Source organism: Scyliorhinus canicula, chromosome 6, assembly GCF_902713615.1.
Source record: "Scyliorhinus canicula chromosome 6, sScyCan1.1, whole genome shotgun sequence".
Taxonomy (NCBI): Eukaryota; Metazoa; Chordata; class Chondrichthyes; order Carcharhiniformes; family Scyliorhinidae; genus Scyliorhinus; species Scyliorhinus canicula.
This window is the reverse complement of record NC_052151.1, coordinates 67,177,820-67,193,797: the sequence shown is the minus strand read 5'-3', so window position 1 is coordinate 67,193,797 and position 15,978 is coordinate 67,177,820. Positions and strand designations below refer to the sequence as shown.

The 15,978-nt window shown below is 45.1% G+C and overlaps 1 protein-coding gene across 8 annotated transcripts in view; it reads left to right on the top strand.

The window, feature by feature from the left end:
- LOC119967210 (ensconsin-like) overlaps nucleotides 1–15,978 on the top strand; it is a 245,898-nt gene that overhangs the window by 217,596 nt on the left and 12,324 nt on the right. For all 8 annotated transcript variants that reach the window (XM_038799434.1, XM_038799435.1, XM_038799433.1 and 5 more), the window contains 5 exons: nucleotides 6,747–6,848; nucleotides 11,740–11,790; nucleotides 11,871–11,940; nucleotides 13,889–14,003; nucleotides 14,651–14,874. In XM_038799434.1, the coding sequence (XP_038655362.1) occupies nucleotides 6,747–6,848; nucleotides 11,740–11,790; nucleotides 11,871–11,940; nucleotides 13,889–14,003; nucleotides 14,651–14,874 (562 nt within the window). The remainder of the gene's footprint in view (nucleotides 1–6,746; nucleotides 6,849–11,739; nucleotides 11,791–11,870; nucleotides 11,941–13,888; nucleotides 14,004–14,650; nucleotides 14,875–15,978) is intronic.

The following is a 15,978-nucleotide window of genomic DNA, read 5'->3' as shown; positions in this document are numbered from 1 at the left end:
AGTAACTGGGAGAGTGGACACCCCTGCCTTGTTCCCTGGTGAAGCTCGAAGTACCCGTCCTCAGCCGGTTTGTACATACACTTGCTGCAGGCGCCTCGTACAGCAATTTCACCCAGCCAATAAAGCCTTCACCAAACCCGAACCTTCCCAGCGTTTCCCAGAGGTACTCCCACTCCACCCAGTCAAAGGCTTTCTCTGCATCCATCGCTGTTACGACCTCTGCCTCCACTCCCTCTGAGGGCATCATAGTAATAGTCAAAAGTCTCCGGACATTGGTATTGAGTTGTCTGCCTTTAACAAACCCAGTCTGGTCTTCTTCTAACACCCCTGGGACGCAATCCTCAATTCTTGTGGCCAGAATCTTAGCTCGCAATTTGGCATCCACGTATCTAAACATTTCTCCCTGCTCCAGCCCATACTTCGCTTCCAGCTCCCTCAATCCTGCACACCAACCCCTAAGAAACAAATCTTTTAGCATCTTAATCCCCTTCTCTTCGCATTTCCGAAAATTTCCATCCCACCTCCCTGGCTCAAATCTGTGGTTCCCCCGACTCGGCATTTCCCTTGGCCCTGCCCCCCCAACCCGAAGTGTTGGCGAAGCTGCCTCCAGATTTTCAATTAAGCTATTATTACCGGACTCCCTGAGTATTTCCCTGGAGCTATCGGGAGCGGCGCTGTTGCTAGTGCTTTCAGTCCTGACGCCCTGCACAAACTCTCCTCCATTCTGACCCACTGGGAATCAACCCTCTGACCCAGCTCCGCACCTTCTCCACATTCGCCGCCCAGTAGTAATACATCAGGTTGAGAAGACCCAAACCCCTGCCTACCTTCCCCTCTGTCGCAGCTTTCTCACTCTGGCCACCTTCCCTTCCCATATGAACGAGGTAATCCTTCCCTCAATCTCCCTGAAAAAAGCCTTTGGCAAGAAAATCGGTAGGCATTGAAAAATTAACAGAAATCTTGGCAACACATTAATTTTAACCGCCTGTACCCGACCCGCCAGTGACAGACGGAGACCATCCCACCTTGCCAGATCGGCTTTCACTCTCTCCCCACCAAACTAGAGATGTTGTACCTGCGAAGCCTCCCCCAGTCCCGGGCAACCTGCACCCCCAGATACCTAAAGTGAGTCCCTGCCCTACGGAATGGCACTCTCCCCACCCCTGCCCCCACCCCCGGCCGAGACACCACAAAATACTCTTGTCCAGGTTCAGCTTGTACCCCGAGAAAGACCCAAATACTCGCAGTAGCTCCAATATTCCCCCTATCGACACACTCGGTTCCACCATATGCAGCAGCAAGTCGTCAGCATATAAGGACACCCTATGCTCTATCCCCACCCCCGCACTATTCCTTTCCATACCCCCGAACTTCTTAAATCGATGGCCAACGGCTCAATCGTGAATGCAAACAGCAGGGAGGACATAGGACATCCCTGCCGGTGGAGAGAAAAGTATTTCCCACGGTGGAGAGAAAAGTATCTCGAGCTGATATTGTTCGTGCGGACACTCGCTTTCGGCTCCTTATATAATAGCTTTAACCAGTTCACAAATCTTGGTCCAATCCCAAACCGCTCCAGAACTGCAATCGAGTTCCCCATTCTAGCCGGTCAAATGCCTTCTTGGCGTCCAGTGCCACAACCACTTCTGTTTATTTCCCTTCCGCCGGTGCCATAACGACGTTCAAAACCCTCCTAATGTTCGAAAAAAGCTGCCTACCTCTCACGAACCCCGTCTGATTCTCACCTATCACCTTCGGGAGGTACTCCTCCAGCCTACCCACCAGTACCTTCACCAATACTTTTGCGTCCACATTCAGAAGTGATATGGGCCTATACGACCCACACTCCATCGGACCCTTATCTTTTTTTTAGTAACAGCGAAATCAATGCCTGCCCCAAGGTTTGTGGCAACACCCCACTTCCCTATCGCCTCTTCAAACATCCCCACCATCAGGGGTGCCAGCTTTCCCTTGAATGTTTTATAATATTCCACCAGAAACCCATCCGGCCCTGCCTCCTTCCCCGACTGCATCCTCTCAATCGCATCCTTTATCTCCTGCTCCACGTTTGCTCCTTCTAATGTAGCTTTGTCCCCCTCCCCTCCCCTCGCCTCGGGTACTCCAACCCATCTAGAAATTCCTGCATCTCACGGTCTCCCCCGGGTGGCTCTGACCTGTACAACCTCTCATAAAACGCCTCAAAAACCTTGTTAATCAGCTCCGGAGCCACCACCAACTTCCCTGCCCTATCCCTCACCTGAAGAATTTCCCTTGCCGCTGCTTCCCTCCGGAGCTGTCCTGCTAACATATGGCCCCGCCTTATCTCCATATTCATAAACTGCACCCCTTGCTCATCTCAGTTGGCGCACCGCCTTCCTGTTCGACAGTCGGTCAAAGCTCGCCTGTAGTTCTTTCCTCTTTTCCAGCTTTGCTGGGTCCCCATCTTCTGCATAACCCCTATCTACCTCCAACATCTCATCTATTACCTTCTGCCGCTCCAACCTCTTCTCTTTGTCCACCTTGGCCTTAAACAAAATTACCTCACCTCTCACTACTGCCTTTAGAGGCTCCCAGACGACTGCCATTGACACCTCATCCGTACAGTTGAAACCTACATATTCCTTAATTACCTTTTCAATTTTTTCACAGAACACTTGGTTCCCCAAAAGCCCCACATCCAGTTTCCCCCCCCCCCAGCCTCTGCGCTACTCCCTTCTCCAGTACCATATCCACCCAATGCGGAGCATTTTCTGACACTGCAATTGCCAAGTATTCCGACCCCTTAACCCCAGTCAGCAAAGCCTTTCCCACCACAAAAAAGTCGATCCCCGCAATCAGCTTTTGTGTGTCCAAGTCGGGGATGGCCCCAAACACCTTCTTCGCGAATCCCACATCGTCCCAATTGGGACTGTATACACTTAACAGCGCCACTAATCTCCCCTCCAGTGCCCCTGTCACAATCACATATTTACCCTCCTGGTCTGCCACCAACTTCTCCATCTGGAAGCGTACCCTTTTGCTGACCAGCACCGCTACCCCTCGAGCCCTTCCGTCAAATCCAGAGTGAAACACTTGACTAACCTAGCCCTTTTTAAGTCTCACCTGGTCCTTCACCCTCAAGTGAGTCTCCTGCAGCATTGCCACATCGGCTTTCAAACTTTTAAGATGCGCAAGCACCCTTGACCTCTTGACCGGACCTCCTAGCCCTCTCACGTTCCACGTGACTATCCTTACTGGGGGTATCTCACTGCCCCCACCTTTCTTATCCACCATCATCATACCACCTGGCCCTGCCCATAAGCCTGACCCGCCCCTGTCCATTGTTAACATCGAAACCCCCCCCCAAGAACCGACCCTACATTTCCCCTTGAAAAAACATCTCCCAGCATCAATCCCCCCCCCCCTCGTTTGCCTCGTCGGCCCATGAAAGCCTGCTATCCAGGCTCCAGTGTCCACAGCCCTCCTCTCACCTCACCTCTGTTCACTAGCTGTCTTTAGCTAGTGCGGGTGGCTCCCCCCGCCAAGATATATCATCCCCTTCCTCCCAGTCCCAGAGAAAGAAAAAATAAAACCAATAATCGAACCCATACAATTCACTAACATAAGATTTAACCGTCGCAACACAGGACGCCAATCAACTCAACCATTAACTTGAACTCTGTAACAATGCAAAGAGAAGTAAATTACTTTCTTTGAGAAGTTTCTGTGTTCCCACGTTCCAATAGAACATTACAGCGCAGTACAGACCCTTCGGCCCTTGATGTTGCGCCGTCCTGTGAAACCCGTCTACAGTCCCTCTACACTATTCCATATGCCTATCCAATGACCATTTGGATGCGTTTAGTGTTGGCGAGTCCACTACTGTTGCAGGCAGGGCATCCCACGCCCTTACTACTCTCTGAGTAAAGAATCTACCTCTGACATCTGTCCTATATCTATCTCCCCTCAATTTAAAGCTATGTCCCCTCTCCTTTCCATCGCTAAAGTAAACGTAATTGAATTGTGGTCACTATCACCAAAGTGCTCACCTACCTCCAAATTTGACACCTGTCTTGGTTCATTACCCAGTACCAAATCCAATACGGCCTCGCCTCTCGTTGGCCTATCTACATACTGCATCAGGAAACCCTCCTACACACATTGGACAAAAACGGACCCATCTAAAGTACTCGAACTATAGTGTTTCCAGTCAATATTTGGAAAGTTAAAGTCCCCCATAACAACTACCCTGTTTCTTTCGCTCCTATCGAGAATCACCTTTGCAATCCTTTCCTCTCCATCTCTGGAACTTTTCGGAGGCCTATAGAAAACCCCTACAATTACAATACACATCAGTAAAAAGAAAGTTGTAGCATTTATACATTTTCCAGCTGCCCAAACACAGTCCACAGTCTCTCTTTCAGTTCCGCTCCTCACGTCTGTCCCAAGCCTTCTGCCCTCACGAACGCCTCAGCCGCCTCCGCTGTCTCAAAATAAAAGTCTTTGGCGTTGTACGTTGCCCTCAGCTTCGCCGGGTACACCATACCAAATCGTACCCCCTTTTTGTACAATGCCGCCTTCACTCGCCCGAACGCCGCTCATCTTTTTGCCAACTCCACCGTCAAGTCCTGGTAGATCCGAACCACAGTACCATCCCACTGCACCTCGCGCTTCTGCTTCGCCCAGCTTAATACCTTCTTGGCAGCTCGTTCACTTTGGGCTTCGGCCTTAATGACCGATGCGCTTCGTCTAGTTCGTACCGAGAGGAGTTCTCGTCCTCCCCCATCAGCTCCCCCAGCTTCTTAGCAAAGTATTGTGTTGGCCTTGGGCCCTCTGTCCCTTTGGGCAAGTCCGCAATTCTTAAATTGTGCCGCCTTGAGAGGTTCTCCAAGTCTTCGAGCTTAGCTCAGAGTCCTCTGTTGACCTCCACCACCCTCCGCACCTCGTCCCCAATCGAGGTGACTTGGTCGCTGTGCCATGACACGGCCTCCTCCACTTCCTTCATCTTCTCGCCCTGCTCTCTCACCTCGGCCGATGTCTTTGCCACAGCCACCCTCACTGGGGTGATTGCCTCCTACACCAGTGACTTCAATGCGACCACCGTCTCCTTCCTCAAGGCTTCCATGTGCCTCGCGAACTGTTTTTCCAGCTCCACCACCATCACCTCAGTCATCTTCTCCACCGTAAGTAGTGCTGCCCCGCCTTGCGATTTGGCTTCCGCCACCTTGTCAGCACTTTTGCTCGTCCTCTCATTCAGCGGCGAACACATGTTTCCTCCTTTCTTCAATGCTGCTCTTTGCAACCTTTAGCGGCTTATTGTTTTTCCTTTCTTTTCTTCCCCCTTGCACCCTCCTGTCCTTCAACAATCTGAATTTTTTTTTTGGAAAAAAAAATTTTTTCTTCCTTCACACAAAAAAAGGGGAGAAAAGTAAACTTTCATCAAACTTCTTTAAACCTTCTTTCTCTTCTCCTCTACATTCCCCCAGAGCTCCCCTGGGGCCGGACTGCAGCCTTCTTACTTCATCCTAGGTGGGAGCCATCCGATGTGGGACATCCCACCTACATCGCGCCCTGGCCTAGGGCCTGCCGCCTCGGCCTCCTTTTAGCTCCACCCCCGCTGCTCCGACCTCTGCGCCACGCTGGGCCTAGCGCCTCAGCCCCCGCCGCCTGACACCCGCGCGGGGTTCTTCGCCGGTTTTTAAACCGGCCCAGCTAGCTGCCCGTGACGGCCCCAAAGGCCGATGATAGTCGGAGGGTGAATGATGACTCGGGGAAATCCTCGAAAGCGCCGCAAATCGTGGCCACCAAGACGGGAGCTTTTCTTGGTGCAGCCGCCCTGCTCGCATACGCCACCGGAAGTCTGCGTCAGGATAATTATTAATAAGACAAGCATTTTACCCTAGATTTATGAACTAATTTAAATTGCATTCCCAAAACTACCGTGGTGGCTTTTGTCTTGTGTCTCTGAAGCATTCGTCCACGTCTCTGAAATACTAGTCCAGTAAAATTACCACTATGCTGCTGTACCCTGTTTACCAGTCCTATAATATAACTGCTATGCTGCTGTGTCCATCACCTCTGAATTAACTTTTGACCCAATTGGGAGGGCTGAGCAGCTCATCATCCATATCCAGTAGTTTAGCATAGTTTCAGGAATTGATCCATTTGCTTGTGTAGATAACCATAAGCTCCCATGTTTCTGACTCGGGCTAGATGACTGGGGCAGCCTTTCTCTTCTTTTAGGATACATAGGTTTCTGCATCTCTTTCTTCGGATAATTCAAAAGATTGATGCACAGAGCAGAATCACATTGTTTATTTGTATTGACGTCACATTGTGAGTTCTCTTAATTGCAATCAGAAAAGACTTTATAGGAGGAATCTACCTTCATTGTTCTAAACTAAATGTCAATCAAATGTTGCGTCCCCTGGTGATCAGTAAAGGTTTATGTGACAAAAAAATGGTAAAAAGCTTGGGCAATGATATGTTGTTTAATATTATCTCTGTGATTGAGCAAAATAGACGTAATTTTTAACTTAATTTGATTTTTGTTTGGATGTATTCAAGTGTCCAATTTCAACGTCCTTTTGCATTATGACGGATCCAGACCCCTTAATAGTTCATAACATCTTTGCACTTATTTTTGTAGTTCTTGTCCATGACTTTTGTGAGTTCTGTCTCTGGTTGACTGGCTTTATTACCAACGTTCTAAGATTGCCAATTATAATTGTTAAAATGATTGATAAATTACATTACAACATTTGCAGAAAGAGGAAGATGCCCGTGCTCGAGAAGAAGCTGAGAGACTGCGAATAGAACGTGAAAAGCACTTTCAGAAAGAAGAACAAGAGCGTATGGAAAGAAAAAAGGTAAAATGTCACTTTAAAACAAAAAACACTTTCTCTGATGTCTTGACGAGTCTGTCAAATTGGATTTTAGTGCAATTGCTGGCCACCCACTTGACTTGAATAAATTGCCATTTTTCATTCGCCTAAAGAGGAATATCCACTAGATATTTAACAGTAGGATGTTCACACCTGACATTCGTTGACTTGCAGTTTCCAGACACAGTTGCTGGACAACACTTAAAAGTAGCAAACCTAATTTAGTGGCTTTTTATTTTGTCCTCCTAACCTGAATTGCTGAAGCAAATTTACTGTCACCCCAGCTGCAATAAGCTAAATTGAGTCCTGACTGTGGATCAAATTTGGAATGATATTACTACATTCCTCACAGAACAGTGCTTTTGACAATTTCTAGTGCCCCCCCCCCCCCCCATGCATGACGGGGTTGAGGCAATCAACAGTTACTCTCCTGCTGTTTTGGAAGCTCTGCATTGTTTAATGAATAGTGATATGACAAAGCATTGCACAAGCCACTCAGCTGAAGTAAATAGTTGGACGATGGTAAGAAGACATGGTCGGGTTAGCTGAGTCAGCTGATTGGCAGATGTGGCTTGATATCCAGACATGCGAAGTAGTATATTTTTAGGATAAAGGACAATGAGAAGGACAGTAACTAAGAATTTAAATAATTTAGGTAAGCTGATTTAGCCATTATTTATATTGTACATATTGAATTGCAGGGTGCTTGGAAAATAAGTTTTATTATTGTATCTTGGCATGGCTACTAAGAGCAATATGGATCAGGGTGCGAAGACAGATTGCTCTTCATTTCTGGCAATTGTTTAAGCCTGGTGTTTGGGGGAGAAGGCCTACATGCTAGTGCTCAGCTTTCTAATCCCAATCAACGTAAAGGGCAGGTACAAAAGGCCATAAATAGATTTTATACAAAAGGGCATTGAATTTGTACAAACGCTCGTTGAAATAGTTAGAATGCTTGAAGGCTGTTCTGTTCACCCCATTAAAGGAAGGCTATAGTACAGATACAGATATAATTAACTACAATAATGCTAGAAATTAGATTTAGGTCTCAGAAAAGGCTGAAAAATTGAGAGCATTTTCAGCAGAACAGGAAAGGTTAAAGAAATCAATTAAAGTTTTCAAAATGCACTATTTTTTCTAGAATAAATAGAAGATTATTCTCACTGGTGGTTGAATCGGTGATGGATATTGGATGACTTTGCATTTGAGAAAAATAGAAGTTAGGAGCAGGAGGAGATCATTCAGCCCTTCGAACCTGCTCCGCTATTCATTATGATCATGGCTGATCATCCAACTCAATAGCCTAATGCCGTTTTCCCCCCATACCCATTGGTCCCCTTCATCCCGAGTGCTATATCTAACTGCTTCTTGAAAACATACAGGGCCGCGATTCTCCGAAACGGAGAGAAAAGGCCGACGCCGGAGTCATCCCTGCACCTGTACTGTAATCCTCTCGCAGTGAAGGCCAGCATACCATTTGCCTTCTTTACCACCTGCTGTACCTGCTTGCTTACCTTCAGTGACTGGTGTACGAGGACACCCAGGTTTCGTTGCACATTCCCTTCTCCTACTTTATGGACATTCAGATAATAGTCTACCTTCTCATTAGTGGATAACCTTGCATTTATCCAAATTATATTGCGTCTGCCATTCATTTGCCCACTCACTCAACTTGTCCAAATCACACTGAAGGATCTCTACATTCTCCTCACAGCTCATCCTCCCATCCAACTTGATTTCATCTGCAAATTTGGATATATTATATTTTGTTCCCTCATCTAGATTATTAATATATATTGTGAATAGCTGGGGTCCTAGCACTGATCCCTGTGGTACCCCACTAGTCACTGGCTGCCTATTTGAAAAAGATTCTTTAATTCCTAATTCCGAGTGCTCCGGTTTCCTCCCACAGTCCAAAGACGTGCAGGTTAGGTGGACTGGCCATGCTAAATTGTCCTTAGTGTCCAAAATTGCCCTTAGTGTTGGGTGGGGTTGCTGGGTTGTGGGGATGGGGTGAATGTGGGCCTAGGTGGGTTGCTCTCTCCGGGGGCCGGTGCAGACTCGATGGGCCGAGTGGCCTCCTTCTGTACTGTAAATTCTATCTATGATTCTGCCTGATCCTGCCACTATATTTCTAAGTGCTCTTCTATAAAACTTTGATAATGAATTTTGGAATTTTCCCCACTACCGACGTTATGCTTACTGCTCTATAATTCCCTATTTTCTCTCGGCCTTCCTTTTTAAACAGTGGAGTTACTTTAGCTATCTCCCAATCTGCAGGAACTGTTCCAGAGTCTGTAGAATCCTGGAAGATGACCACGAATGTATCCATTATTTCTCAAGCCACAATTTCTCAAGCCACTTCTTTAAGTACTCTGGGAGGTAGATTATCAGTAAGCTTACAGTCCCATAAATATCCCTAACACCATTTCTGTACTACCATTGATCTCCTTCAGTTCCTCCCTCTCACCAAACCCTGTATTCCCCAACATTTCTAGTATCTGATTTGTGAAGACAGAACCAAAGTATGTGTTTAGTTGCTCAGCCATTTCTTTGTCCCCTATTATACAGTCCCCTGTTTCTGATTGTAAGGGACGTACATTTGTCTTCACCAATCTTTTTCTCTTCACATACCTATAGAAACTTTTACAGTCTGTTTTTATGCTCCCAGCAAGCTGACTCACGTGCTCTATTTTCCCCTTCTTAATCAATTACTTTGTCCTTCATTGCTGAGTTTTAAACTCCTCCCAAGCCTCAGACCGTTTGTTTTGTCTTGGTCAATTTGTCTGCTTCTTCCTTGGATCGAATACCATCCCTAATTTCCCTTGTAAGCCATGATTTGGCCACCTTTCCCTTTTAATTTTGTGCCAGACAGAAATAAACAATTGTTGCAGTTCCCTCATTGGATTGGATTGGATTTGTTTATTGTCATGTGTACCGAGGTACAGTGGAAAGTATTTTTCTGCAAGCAGCTCAACAGATCATTCAATACATGGGAAGAAAAGGGAATTAAACAAAATTCAAGAAAATACATAATAGGGCAACACAAGATATAGAATGTAACTACATAAGCATTGGCATCAGATGAAGCATACAGGGTGTAGTGTTAATGAGGTCAGTCAATAAGAGGGTCATTTAGGAGTCTGGTGACAGTGGGGAAGAAGCTGTTTTTGAGTCTGTTCGTGACAGAGTCTGTCTGTTCTCAGGCTTCTGTATCTCCTGCCCGATGGAAGAAGTTGGAAAAGTGAGTAAGCCGGGTGGGAGGGATCCTTGATTATGCTGCCCGCTTTCCCCAGGCAGTGGGAGGTGTAGATGGAGTCCATGGATGGGAGGCAGGTTTGTGTGATGGACTGGGCGGTATTCACGACTCTCTGAAGTTCCTTGCGGTCCGGGGCCGAGCAGTTGCCATACCAGGCTGTGGTGCAGCCCGATAGGATGCTTTCTATAGTGCATCTGTAAAAGTTGGTAAGGGTTAATGTAGACATGCCGACTTTCCTTAGTTTCCTGAGGAAGTATAGGCGCTGTTGTGCTTTCTTGGTTATAGCGTGGACGTGAGTGGACCAGGACAGATTTTTGGTGATGTGCACCCCTAGGAATGTGAAACTGCTAACCATCTCCACCTCGGCCCCGTTGATGCTGACAGGGGTGTGTACAATACTTTGCTTCCTGAAGTCAATTACCAGCTCTTTAGTTTTGCTGGCATTGACGGACAAATTTTTGTCGTTACACCACTCCACCAGGTTCTCTATCTCCATCCTGTATTCTGACTCGTCGTTATTCGAGATCCGGCCCACTATGGTCGTATCGTCAGCAAACTTGTAGATGGAGTTGGAACCAAGTTTTGTCACACAGGCATGTGTGTACAGGGAGTAGAGTAGGGGGCTAAGTACGCAGCCTTGCGGGGCAGCGGTATTGAAGACTATTGTGGAGGAGGTGTTGGTGTTCATTCTTACTGATTTTGGTCTGTTGGTCAGAAAATCGAGGATCCAGTTGCAGAGTGGAGAGCCAATTCCTAGGTTTTGGAGCTTTGATATGAGCGTGGCTGGGACTATGGTGTTGAAGGCGGAGCTGTAGTCAATAAATAGGAATCTGATGTAGGAGTCCTTGTTTTCGAGATGCTCTAGGGATGAGTGTAAGGCCAGGGAAATGGCGTCTGATATGGACCGGTTGAGACGGTATGCGAATTGAAGTGGGTCAAGGCGTTCCGGGAGTATGGAGGTGAAGCGCTTCATGATCAGCCTCTCGAAGCACTTCATTACAACTGACGTCAGGGCCACTGGGCGGTAGTCATTGAGGCACGTTGCCTGGTTCTTCTTTGGTACCGGTATAATGGTGGTCTTCTTGAAGCAGGTGGGGGCCTCGGAGTGGAGTAGGAACAGGTTAAAGATATCTATGAATACCTCTGTCAGCTGGTCTGCGCAGGCTCTGAGTGCATGACCAGGGATCCTGTCCGGGCCCGTCACCTTCCGAGAATCTGTCTGTGACTCTAGCTTAGTTTGATATTCTCTCTCGGCATCTCGGATGGCTTTGCGGAGGTCGTATGGTCCTTGCAGTTCTTGAATGGTTTCCATTGTCTATCCGCAGTCATCTCTTTACGTAACATTCTCCAATCGATCAAAGCCAACTCATCCGTCACACCATTGTAGTTTCCTTTTAGAAAGAAGAAAGGCCAGTAAAAAGAAATTAGTAAATGTTTCTGGCACCAATTTATTGATTGGCAGAATAAAAGCCTTCTGTACAGTAATTTAGGTGCAATTCTATTGTGCAAGATTATTTATTTTGCTTACTACTTGGAGAAATAAGCATATTGAAACTTTACACACTGTTGTAATGTGGTTATTGTTGTTACGTTACTGATTGAATTTGTATTTTCTAGAGACTTGAGCAAATTATGAAAAGAACAAGAAGATCTGACATGTCTGAAAAGGTATCCAAAATCACCAGTGTAGTTTTGAGCTAGTTACTTTGCACCTGTGTATTTACTTATACTCCATTTTCTTATAACAGAAGGATAGCCAAATAAAATCCACTGAGCAGAGAAATGGGGAAGTACCTAAACTAGCATCTCTTGATGAAGGTAATACCTAAATATTAAAATTGCGTTGTTGTGTAGATATTTAGTTTTGCCCTTTTGGTCCTTCACCTTTCAATTTTATGGTTTTCACAGAATCTCAAAATTGTTGCAGCACAGAAACATTTGGTAAAAAGAGTGTGGCCATATTTAACCCAAGTCTTGACAACCTGCATGAGGGGACTGGCTAAAAGGGTCACATGAGCAGTTATCAGAAAGGAGAATGGCACCATGAAGGAAAACTTGCGCTACGTTTCTCGTTCTAAGTTCCTTGCACTGATTCTTAGATGCTCCGTGCGATCGTAATAGATACTTTAATGATGTATTTTTACCTAGTTCCTTACTGGTGCACTTATACACCTGTACTCACTGTTCGTTCCTATTGCACTCTGGTTATCACTACCTGTATTGCTAACCACCACTATTGCCTGTCCTTTTTAACTTTCCAAATTTCTCCTCATGTGAACATTCCTCCTACCATTTAGTTTAAAGACCTATTTTCATACCACTGTCAACAAGAGGAGATATTGATGATGAGGTTCAACGTTGCCTTCACTGTGCCAGCACAGCCTATGATCACCTGCAGACCAGGGCCTCCGACCTGGCACCGAGCTCATGGCCTATAGAGCAGTAGTGATACCCGCCTGCCTATATGGCTCAGACACATGGAACATACACAGCGGGCACCTTAAAATCCTGGCAAAGAACCATCAGTGCTGCCTCCTCAAGATCCCGCAAATCCATTGACAGAATAGTCACACCAACATCAGAGTTCTCGCTCAGGTCAACATCCCCAGCATTGATCACATTTGATTAGCTCAACTTTGCTGGCCACATGCCTGACACAATACTGCCAATACAAACGCTGTACTCGGAGCTTCGACGTGGCAAAAAAGCTCCAGGAGGGCAGAGGAATTACTTCAAGGATACTCTCAAAGCCCCACCAATACCTGGGAATCCCTGGGTCAAGACTGCCTGAAGTGAAGGAAAAGCATCTGGGAACAAGCTGAAACCTTGAGTTTCATCGTCTAAAAGCAAGCTGAAGCCAAGTGAGGACAACAAAAGGAGCACATGGCAACATATAAACCCCACCCTCCTGCTTCTCCAACCACTGTCTACCTCACCTGTGACAGAAACCGTAGGTTGCGCATTGGACTCCTCAGTCGTTTAAGAACTCGTTTTTAGTGGGTAAGCAAGTTATCCTCCGAGGGACTGCCAAAGAGAAGAAGTGATATTTATACTGGCTGAATTTCTACAGAGTTAAGTCGGGCACTACTGGACAGAGAACCAGTTCTAACTAGGTACCTAACTAGCAACTACAGTTGCCTCTCAGCAGGGAACATGTTTATCACGGAAGTGTGAACTAAACTACATTGAAGTTGTATCCCAAATGCAATATTGACTAGATTTTCAAATGCAATTCCCTCGTTTATAACATTTTCACAATTAAGCACTCACACAAGCTGCCACCTTTATGTGAGTTACTTCTCCAAATCTTGTGTTTCATTGAACTCAACTCTAATTGTTCTAAATTCCAGAGGGTAGGCCCATTCTACTTTCTATTCTGTCTCTCCGCATAGCCAATTCTTTCATCGCAGGAATCAATCAAGTGCCCCTTCATTGTAACCCCCTCACCACCATCATCTCTAAACCACTATATCCTTTGAAGAAGTAGATGTAGAAAAGCGAAAGAAAAATCTCCCCATTTATAGCCCCCCCTCCCCCCCAAAGGTTCAGAATTGGAGCTTAGGGGAGGCTCGCCTGCAGCATAAAGTCTGGCACTGGCTATGCTATTTGGGTCAAATGGCCTATTTCTGTGCTGTAAATTCTATATAACATTGTACTTTAGCACTAATAAATATATTATACAAATTATCTAATGTTATTATTGTGCATTATACTTAAATATGGAATTTTCATAAAGTAACTGCAGAAATATATTTCTTTCTTTCAGCATCCAGCCAGAATCCTGACATAACAACAGAAACCATGTCAAAAGTCACTGAAGAAGAAGCCGATGAAGAGTCAGTGATTGAAGAAGTGGACAATTCTCAAAGAGATGAAGAATGGTAAGAACAGTATTAGCTTAATAAACAATTTTCTGGTATTTAAATTTCATAGAATCATAGAATTTACAGTGCAGAAGGAGGATATTCGGCCCTTTGAGTCTGCACCAGCCCCTGGAAAGAATTGTTGCTAAGTGTGCTTTACACTTAATTGCTCTGTTTTATAACCTTGCTCTAGAGTTACCAGGTATCTTTATGATACCACCACGAGGTTCAAGTTCAAGTGCTGATCAATAACTCAATACACCAGTTAGTAAGGTTCAAATCAAAACACATTTATTATATACAGTCAATCGCTACTCATGCATAAAATACTACTCACTAGACTATCACTAACACTAATAGGCCAATACTTAGCTTTGGGAACTGGTAATTTGCTAACATGTAATATAATCTCATACTCAAATTTGAAGTCCTGTATGTAAAATAAACTGGCAAAAATGGGAGTGCAGCAACTATTTTTCACCTTTCAGAATAAAACCGTTTTGGGACTGCTATTATGTTGGCAGATTAAGATCTAAAATGTATTATCACCAATAAAATGTTGATAATCAGAGCAAACTTTCTAGAACATTTCTTGATCTTGGTATCTACACCCATAAAATATTTCTGGCTTGGCTGATCTTATTTTTTTAACCACTATTCTCTAGTCCTGTTACTGAGAAAATCATTAGAGAGAATGGAGTTTCTGTGCAGAATGAAAACTTTGAAGATTTTATTGATCTCTCGCTTGGAATAAAAGCTACCAGAATAGCCACAGAAACCAGTAATGATGAAGGTGGAATTCCTGTGAATCCAATTATTGCATTTGAGGAAAATGGATCCATGGAGTTATTAACCAAAGTAGATGGCATTCAGACTCAACAAACAGCAGGTATGTAGTTATCTGACTGCACTGTGAATAAAAGTTTAAAAGCTATGTATTCTTGATGATATGTCTGTTATTGCAGATCCAAGTTATGAACAAATCAATGTTTGAAGACATGGCCACCATTGTTTTGTTTTTTGTTTTTTGTTTATAAATTTAGAGCACCCAATTCATTTTTTTCCAATTAGGGGGCAATTTGGCATGGTCACTCCACCTACCCTGCACATCTTTGGCTTGTGGGGGTGAGACCCACGCAGACATGGGAAGAATGTGAAAACTCCACACAGACAGTGATCCAGAGCCGGTTTCAAACCTGGGTCTTCAGCGCTGTGAGACAGGAGTGCTAACCACTGTGCTGTACCTTTGGCCACCATTGGTGAGGCATTGATGATCCATGATTTATTGAAGTTGGAGAAACAGAAATTTCATTGAGGATTGTATGGTTGGAGGAATTCCATTATATGGAGGGGTAAAGCCATGGGACAATTTGAATACTAAAACGAGAATTTTAAAGTCCAGACTTTGATAGGCAAGAGGCCAATGTAGAACAGCAACCATGGGGGTGGTGGTTGGGTGGGACTTGGTTCTCATCAGAATACCGGAAGTAGTTTTGGCTCAAGGAGAATGGAAAAGGGAGAAAATATGTTGGAGGGAATTAAAGCTCAGTCTGTTCTCGACTGCGTGGAGTTGTAAAAGTTGCGTTTATTTTGTAATTGCTTTGTGCACACAGGAGAGGCAAGTTCTGCTGCTAGCTTTAGCTCGCAAAAGCCAGCTCTGAACATAGTCAGAATTACACACATTTTTTAAATATTCTTTCAGATTTACAATTAGGCATTTCACGTCATCAATTTGGTCGGAACAATACAAGTATGCATATTTCCTGGTTTCTTTAAGAGGAAAACGATCAGCTAACACGATGCTTCTTTACAACCTCCTGGATTCTGTTCAACATAGTTAACTTCTGGATGGGGGTGTTAATGTGTTTTCATCCCCTGCACTGGGCTGGACAATGATTCCCTTACAGACAGGCTGGAGCCATAAAGTGGTTCTCCTTTCTTATACTAATGCCCTGTGCGATGATTGAATTGTCTCCAGTGCAGGTGATGTCTA